The 9,593-nt window shown below is 41.6% G+C and overlaps 1 protein-coding gene across 1 annotated transcript; it reads left to right on the top strand.

Moving 5' to 3' along the window:
* Positions 1-2,976: 2,976 nt before the first annotated feature.
* LOC132473855 (trace amine-associated receptor 1-like) lies at positions 2,977-5,238 on the top strand. The gene is made up of 2 exons (XM_060074137.1): positions 2,977-2,993; positions 3,981-5,238. The coding sequence occupies exons 1-2, from the start codon at positions 2,977-2,979 to the stop codon at positions 4,966-4,968; spliced, it is 1,005 nt and encodes a 334-aa protein (XP_059930120.1). The 3' UTR covers positions 4,969-5,238.
* The last annotated feature ends 4,355 nt before the right edge of the window (positions 5,239-9,593 follow it).

Raw genomic sequence — 9,593 nt, 5'->3', positions numbered from 1 at the left:
TGTTTATAATTAAGGACTGTACTATGACTTTTAATCACAAATTTTCTGTGTTGTTTCTAGCGTTCTGGGCCAGTATCTGCCCGATCCCGATGCCGTGTATCGGAACAGGACATCCCTAGTTCATATAAAATCAATAATGTGGCATGGTTCACTCAAGTCCACTTAACTTGAGTTGGTGTTGCCATACCACACAGTAATGCCCCCTGTGAGGACGCTCTCCACCAGACCTCTCTAGGCCTGGGTGAGCGGTTGACAGCTGAGGCCGGCTTTTTTCAGGGATCTAATGAAGTAAAGCCTCTGTTCAGCCTTTTTCACAGTGGCCGTGATGTTCTCGGACCAGCTGAGGGTGTTGGTGATGTGAAGGCCCAGGAACTTCACGCTCTCAACACGCTGCACCACAGCACCTTCGATGTGCAGGGCTTGTAGGGGGGAGCTTTCTTCCGGAAGTCAAGAATTATCTCCTTGGTCTTGTCAGTGTTCATGACAAGGCAGTTCTCCTCTCCTTAGGCGAGTATGCCATCCACCAGCTGCCTGTAGTGTGTCTCAGCACCGCCCTTGATGAATCCCAGGATTGATGTGTCATCTGCAAATTTGTAAATATGACAAGTTTTGTGAGAAGATAAACAGTCATTGGTGTATAGTGTGAACAGTCATGGGCTAAAGCCCTTGGGGGTCCCAGTGCTGATTGTTGGGGCTGTGGATACCCTGTTCCCTACTCGAACCACCTGTGGTCTTTCTGTCAGGGAGTCGAGTATCCAGCTGCAGCTGGAAGAGGGCAGCCCAAGGCCTGCCAGTTTAGCCACTAGTTTACTGGGCAGTACAGTATTAAAGGCTGAACTGTAGTCCAGAAAGAGCATTCGGACATATGTGTTGGGGGTGTTAAGATGCTCCACGGCCGAGTGCAGGGCTAGTGCTACAGTGTGATCCACTGATCGGTTTTTCCTATAGGCGAATTGGAGAGGGTCAGTTGTTGAAGTGAGTGAGTGCCACTGGACGGAAATCATTCATGCAGGTTGTGTGTGGCTTCTTGGGGACCGGTATGATTATGCATTTTTTTGAATAGCAGTGGGACAACGGCCTGAGCCGGTGAGATTTTGAAGATGTCGGTGTACACCTCAGCCAGCTCTGCTTCACAGGCTTTCAGAACTCTCGGTGATACACCGTCCGGCCCTGCTGCCTTGCGGGGGTTGACCTGCTGCAGAGATCTTAATACCTGTGCCCGTGTTACCGGGAGGCTTTCCTCCGGGTCACCTGATGGTAATGCTGGCATGGTGTTCTGCCGGTGGGTATCAAACCGGGCATAGAACGAATTTAGTTTATCCGCAAGGTGGTGTCTGAGGTGCTAGCTGTTTGCTTGTTCCCCTTGTAATTCATGACAGCCTGAATTCCCTGCAACATCCTGCCGGAGTCATTTCCAGTGTAGCAGTTCTCCAATTTTTCTGTGCGTGACTTTTTTGCAGTTCTGATTGATTTGAGCAGGGCGTATCGGGCCAGCCTGTACTGTTGTTCATTTCCAGACTGGAAAGCCATGCTCCATTCCCTGATCTTGGCTTGGATTTCCTGGTTAAAACATGGTTTTTGATTTGGAAATCTTCTGTAGATCCTGGGGGGCACACAGATGAATGTGCACCAGCTAATGTAGCAAATCACTGTGGCAGTATAGTCATGACTGTTGTCTGTGGCTACCCTGAACACATCTATGTTAGTTGTTTGTAAGCAGTCTCTCAGTTCTGATAGTGCATTGTCTGACCATTTTTGTACTGTCATGACTGAGACAGCCTTTGCTTTGAGCTTCTTGCTGTATGTTGGTTGCAGTAGAATGGCAATGTGATCAGATTTACTAAAGTTGGACTCAGGCACTGCAGTGTATGCGTTTGTTAGATTACTGTAACATTAGTCCGATATGTTTTTCCCTCTCGTGGGGAAAGGAATATTTAGATAACACTGACTTTAACTTACAATGATTAAAATCACTCAACACCACAAAAGCAGCATCAGGGTATTTATTCTCATATTTAATGATCATACTATAGAGTTCCGACAGTGCCTCTTCCCCATTGGCTGGCTAAACAACTGTCAGTAGGATGCACTGTAGCTCCCTCGGTATGTAGAACGGTCTGCATTTAATGGTCAGGTATTCCAGATTAGGTGAACACAGTTTTGCAACAATATTAGTCTCTGTACACCACGACTGCTTGACCATGGCAGCAACTTGAATTTGAAAATGTTTATGCTGTCAACCATGCAAAGTATGGATATATAAAGTTTACAAAACCTTTATTTCAAAAAATTCTCCCCACAACATTTTATCAATGATATTCTTTTTCTGATGGGCTGTCTTGCTTAGGAATATTAGACATAAAAATTCCAAAACAAGCAAACTAACTCAAAAACTACAATTGATCAAGACCTACTGTGATACATAAATGTGTGTGTGTGTGTGTGTGTGTGTGTGTGTGTGTGTGTGTGTGTGTGTGTGTGTGTGTGTGTGTGTGTGTGTGTGTGTGTGTGTGTGTGTGTGTGTGTGTGTGTGTGTGTGTGTGTGTTATTTAGCTTTTTTTCATTGTAATACAATTCATTCTGGCCGATAATTTTGTTTACAAAGCATCTTCGGATAATGCGTATACACAATTCTTATGGGAAACTTTCAAAAGCAATACTTCATGTATCTGTTCATCTAAAATAATTTCTGTGGTAGGGTTTGATGAAACATGCACATATAGAAAATAAATCATATTTCTTTAATAAAAATCGTAGGCAAAAATGTGTGGTCATTATCTGTCTCTTTCTCAACACATCCTGCTCTCAACATTGTCCATGTTGCCATTCAGGGCCCTTTCCTTAGAGATTGTTGTTGCATCTGGCCACAGACTCCAGGGAAATGGCCCAGTCAGAGCAGTGGCTGACTGTTTTGACCCTGTCGTCATCTTGAAATGACAATATATATAAAGCCCATCCTGCTAGTATCCACTGAGTATGTCTCTGCAGCTGAGGTAATCCCCACATTAGTCTTTATCACACTTTAAACTCATTGATCTACGAGTTTATATTTGATACAAAAGGTTAATGGAAATCTTTATTGAATAATATGGATCTATCTCCACTAACTGCTTTGTGATATTCCTTAAATAGGACAGGTTTTAGGTCAAGCATTGATTTTATTTTTTTGAGACATAACTATTTAAACAATTTGTAAAATAGTTGTATTATGAAGAACTTAAAAAAATGCTAATTAAGTATATTTATAAATATATATATATATATATATATATATATATTTTAAGCATTTTCACAATTCAAGTGATTACTGTCGTGGATGAATGCAATACAATGTGCCAGATATTATCCATCATCGATAATTTCTCACTGAACAATGGAAAAAACAAATGCATTGCATTATTTTCATGCACTATATAAATAATTACATAGTGCATGAAAGCTTCTCCTGGTAAAATACTTGATGAGTGTACATAGGCTCTACATTTATGAATAGAAACAGAGCTAAAGTGTAAACGAAGAGGTAACAGTTAACTAATCATAGCATCACGGAATGGATTGGGCTATGAAGAGTTCTTGCTGGAAAACATTGAAACATAAACATGAATGACTCATTTAATAAGTGCCATGAGGTGGAAATTATAAAAGAATTATGAATGCCTGCATTTAGCAAAATTTAAATGTATGCTCTATTCTAAACTCTAGCAAAGCTGTCAAATCCTTGATTGATTGTGATGGCAGACAAATTACATACTGTAACTCTCATAATATTATTAAATGTGCTATCATCATCTGAATTTTATACCAGTTCAATAACACACGATCAGGATCAAATGTCTAATCTATGTTTTGTCTCTCGATTTTTAGAATTTACTAGAACCCTGTCTCTGCCCCGCCCTTCCCTTCAACTCCCTTTAGCTCAATTTCTTACTCCCTCCCTCTCCTTTCCTTCCTCCCTCCCCCCCCCCTCCCCCTGCTCCCAGGCTGATGGAGCCAGAGTTGTGCTACGGGAATGGCTCGTGTGTGAGGACGGTCTACCCTGTCACTGTCCGCGCCATCCTCTACTTGACCCTTGGGTCTGCGGTGGTCCTCACGGTTCTGGGTAACCTCTTTGTGATCGTGGCCATCGCTCACTTCAAGCAACTCCACACGCCTACCAACTACCTGACCCTCTCCCTGGCCGTGTCCGACCTCCTCCTGGGGGTTCTGGTCATGTTCCCTAGCATGATTCAGTCCATTGAAACCTGCTGGTACTTTGGGGACATTTTATGCAAGCTCTTCAACAGCTCAGACATCTTGCTGTGTACTGCTTCTATATTGAACCTGTCCTTTATATCCATGGACCGCTATTATGCCGTGTGCCAGCCTCTGCTCTACCCCCATAAGATAACGGTTCACACCGCAGTCATCATGATCCTGGTCACATGGTGTGTCTCTGCTGTGGTCGGCTTTGGGATAATCTTCCTAAAGCTGAATATATTAGGAATAGAGGAGTTCTACTATAACAATGTGGCGTGTGAAGGAGGATGCTTTGTGTTTCAGAGCGGGGTGTCCAGTACCGTGTCATCCATTCTATCCTTCTACATCCCCGGGGTCATCATGCTGGGCATCTACCTGAAGATCTACATGGTGGCCCAGAGACAAGTGCGCACCATAGGCCTACAGAACACCAGCTCCTCAAAGGTGGACAAGCACCAGAGGAAAGCCACCAAAACGCTGGCCATCATCATGGGCGTGTTTCTGTCCTTCTGGACACCATTTTTCATCTGTAACATCATCGACCCCTTCATCGGCTACTCCGTGCCCCCCACCTTGTTCAACGCACTCGGGTGGCTGGGGTTTCTGAATTCCACCTTCAACCCGTTGGTGTACGCCTTCTTCTACAGTTGGTTCAGGAAGGCGTTTCAAATTATCGTTTCTGGTCGCATCTTTCGGTCTGACATGTCGGGAACAAAATTGTTTGCAGAATGACACTGGTTTCATGTTGGAGCTTCCAAGAAGATCGGGGCCATGAAAAGAAAGACTTATCAACTGATGGGTGGAAGTTCAAATTAAGTTTAATTATTTTCCCCATAATAACTTAATTAGACTATTATATTAATCATGAAACTCTGAATCACAAAATACGAATAGGGAATATTGCACTACGATCCTTTTATGCTGTTGCACGTAGCGGAACAGGAAGTTGATAACTCAGTGTCAACATAAACATACCAGCACTTTCAGCCGCTCATGACATGTTTGATTATTGTCATTTCACTGCTATCATTCATTAAAGTAAGTTAACAAATGGAATGTTGTTCTTATCTAACAAAAATGGCATTTATAATTTAAAATGTAGGTTCTGTGAACCATATAATGTATATTTACATTGTGTGCTGTATCACAAAGTCTGAAAACGGTATAGGTCGACAAAATGAAGCAAAATGTGTTAATATGTACCACATGCTCTGCAAAAAAAAAAAATCACCCCTGTCTTCCCCATCTCCTTTAATTATTCTTTCCTCACAACATTTAATCCATGCAGTTTTCTTTTGTGATGCTCACAAATATGACATAAATTGTGTTTTTGTGTGACGAAGACTTTTCACGTTGGCAAAGCATTCGGTTTAACGGGAAGAATCACTGGCAGCATTTATAAAGCATATTCAGAGAGAAAATGAGGATACATGATTCTTATTTGGAAACTTTCAAATTAGACAGGCAGTAACATCAAAGGATTAAGGTCTGATATTAACAAAACAAAGGGGAGGAGAGAGAAGTCTTTGTCACGTATTTGAGTCCATGATATTGGTTGTCTTCAAATACTTGAAAAATCTCATTGCTCATTTGAAAGTTGTTCCCAACTGGCTAAATAACACTCAACCCTTGGAGTAAATCCTTTGAAGATCAGAAAGCATATTTTCCCCTTGAGGGAAGTAAAATAAAAATCCTGTTTGAATATAAAAATGAAAACTTTTTACAGTTTAAGAATGAAAATAATGCACCAAAAGGGTGTTTTGTTTTCTTTGTCAACCCATCTTGCCCTCAACATTGTCCTTGTTAATATTCAGAGCGTTTTCCTGAGTGATTGTTGTTATGTTGGGCCCTATTTTGCATCCGGCGCAATTGACTCTCTACACTGACGTATGTGTCGCTAGTTTGCAACTGGCGCAGAGCGTTCTTTTCCCTCCACCGCCACGTGCCTGTAAATTAGGAAATGATCTTGCGCCCCAAGGGGCGGCTCGGCGAAAGGAGGAGGCGTGTTCTCGCACAAAAACGTTCCCTGGTGCTATTTTGCAGTTTCAGAAAAAAATTGCACCAAAAACCACGAAATATCTGGTTCAAAGTCAGCGGCGCGTTGCTCAGATGCTATTTTAAGGGCGCATGCATGATGTTGCTTGTGCACCTCGCGCATACACTTTGCTTCTCTCATCTACCTAGCCACACATTCTTGGTAAAATATTTGGGAAAGAACAGCTGATACAGCGGTAATAAGTTGTAATTTTAAATCAATGCATCTGCAAACACTGTACAGCGAACACATATTTTCTTGACACAGACATCGTGTACAAGCCCATAACTTTTAGGATTGATGAGTATTTGAATGGGAGAAAACATTATTTTACCGCGAGTGAGTGTTAAAAAGAATGAATGAATGCGGGCGCGCGTGTGTGCTTCCGCACACAACGCATAATACAGTCCATGGTAATGTATATTAACGGGGGGACGCATGCATATTAGGAACACAAGTCGATAAAGATAATGCATACAATACTGGTAAGGAGGGATGCACCGAAATGAAAATTCTTGGCCGAAACCGAAACCAAATATACTGAAACAGTTGGCCGAAAGCCGAAACCGAATACCGAATGTGTTACGGTAGCGAAAAGGTTGGTTTGGACCCCGGATGCAGAGACAGAGACAGTACGGACAATCCACGGTTTATTGTCAACAAAGGGGAACTCAAAAGATAACCAGCGGGCAAGGCGAAGACAGGAGCGGGTAGGCGTAGCTGGCGGAGGCACCGGAGGTTGCGGTCCGGGGGTAATCCACTGGCGAGGAACTGGCAACTGACGAAAAGATAACACGACGTTTAGGAATCACAAAATCAGGTTAGGGAATCGAAGGTCGATGTACACACGTCAGCCACAATACCGAATGAGACGGAATAATCTGGCGCTGACGAGAAGTCCCCGCCAGGCTTAAGAAAGTGTGTGATTAGTTGATGAGGTCCAGGTGTGCAACATTGCGGTGCCCAGCTCCGCTCGCCACGCCCCGCACCTGTCTAAGAACCAATGCCTGTGGAGCAAATCATAGAGCAACCGTGACAGAATGTGGCTTTTACTGTTTTTCATTCATTTTGCTTTAATTTTTCGCCATTGCATAAATCAAACAATTAAATGTCCTTTATAAACTTTTTTATCTTGCTTTTCGATAAAACAAATCAATTACAAATTTGATACAAAATATTTAATATTAACGTTTTTTAACATTCCAGCAGACCTTATAGCACGAATTTAAGAACAATGTACCTTTAAATAAATGAGTGAAACAACTTTATTTATTTTTTTAATCAAAAATAAAAATGTTAGGTGTACTATGTTCGGCCTTTTTACTCCTTCGGCCGAAACCGAACATTATGTTTTGGGTCATTTTCGGCCGAACATTTTCGGTGGCCGAATATTCAGTGCATCCCTGCTGGTAAGAAACAATGTTTGTTAATGTATTGCGCATATCATTAAATAGAACCACAGTTACGCATATCATACGTGTGTTAAGTTTTCTTTGCCGAAATTTATTTATGAAGTTGTGGAAGAAAACGCTATTCCATGTGTGAATTAGGCCATATTATTTGGCCATAAACTGAGCCATTTGAAGTTTGAAATTCATGTGGTCATGCATCTGTCTCATCGGATACTGCAAACGCGCTGTCAAAATATCAACTCGTCAGATTCAAATGCGCTCATGGCTCTTAAAGGGGATGGGAGATGGCACTCTCAGTGGTTTATTGCACGTTACGCCCAAACCACACCTACGGGTAATTAGGCTACTTCAGACCAACCCTTTTTAGATTTGCGCCAGGCGCAAGAGTCATATATCCGCCGGTAAAATTGCAACATCGCTATAGAACCGCCCACAAAGCTACTTGCGTTTGGCGCTTCTCACTAGCGTTTCCGACCGTTAAAATAGGGCCCGTTGTGTTCCAGTGTGTCCACAGTTGGTAATTCCTTGGGTATTTGAATTTCAGGAAAATGGCCGTCATTTTGACAGTTTTGTCCAAAAAAATTTGTGGTTGTGAACGCCTCAAGTTTCCCAATCCAACTTCTGGGTCCTTGCTTGAGTGGAGGGAGTCTGTAAGCCAGACTGATTATGTCTTGTGTGGGCCATTAATGTACTTTTAATAGGACGCTCTCTCCCATTTCGGACTGTGAGCAAAAAGGCCATGCAGTGGGATCCCTGGAGAATTTTAGCCATTTGGGCACGACCAGACTTTAAACAGGTGTCGGTCTGAGGTCTTCTTCTGTGTTGGACCAGGATCTTGGTTGTGGTATTGGACCTCTGGCCTTGGTTTGGTGTTGGTAAGGGGGTTGGAGCTTGGCGGGGATTCCCCTTCCATTAGCTTGAGGAAGAAGCTGAACGACTGTTCCAAGAGCTTTTGTGTTTTTTGGTTGCTCTCTTCAAGCACCTTGAAACCAGGGACCTTAAGGAAAGTGGAAACCATGAATAATGGTTGACTTCAAATACTTAAAGGCTAAATGTGAATGTTGTACATAACTGACAAAAAATAAAGATAAGATCTTGGAAGTAAATCTATTGAAAATCAGAAAACGTTTTTGCAACTTATAATGTAATAAAGAATCATAATGTAATAACGGCTCATAATGTAATAAAAGTTCATAATGTAATGATCGGCTCATAATGTAATAAAATCACGAACGCATAACGTAATAAGGGCTTTGCGCATAATGTAATACTGTAATAACTTATTACATTAAGAACCTTATTGATGCCGCTCATAATGTTATAACAGGTCACAATGTAATAATAGCACATAGGCCTATAGTGAGTAAAGTTTTGCATTATGATAATTTAACCTCTCAAGCAGCTTCAGTGCATTAGTAAACTAAATTTGTGAAACCAAGTATTATTTAATAGTAATTGCACTCTCACATTTTATTGACGTGAACTAACAGTTGAGCTACTAGTTGGGTTTTTGAGAACGCCGTGCTCACATCTACTGTGACTTTTGCAGGTAAGCAGCCCTATTTGTGACCTTTAAAGTTCAATTAATATCTTTGTTAAACCAAGCCTTACACCTTATTTGTTTAAATTATGGGTATTTTTTAAGATGTTCGTAGGATAATGTGTATGTTTAAGCTAGCAGCTATTTTTTGTGTTTCAGCTCGCAGCTATATTTTGTGTTTCAGCTACCAGCTATTTTTTGTGTTTTAGCTAGCAGCTATTTCTTGAGTTTTAGCTAGCACTCAGCTATTTCTTGTGTTTTAGCTAGCAGCTATTTCTTGTGTATTAAAGGCACCCAGTGCAACTTTCGAGGCTTAAAAATAAACATTCAATTTCTAGTCTTTTTTACACGTAGTAAGTTTCAATAACTC

Source organism: Gadus macrocephalus, chromosome 16 (genome assembly GCF_031168955.1).
Source record: "Gadus macrocephalus chromosome 16, ASM3116895v1".
NCBI classification, from domain to species: Eukaryota; Metazoa; Chordata; class Actinopteri; order Gadiformes; family Gadidae; genus Gadus; species Gadus macrocephalus.
The sequence above is the reverse complement of the archived record's forward strand: the minus strand, read 5'-3'. Positions and strand labels throughout refer to the sequence as shown.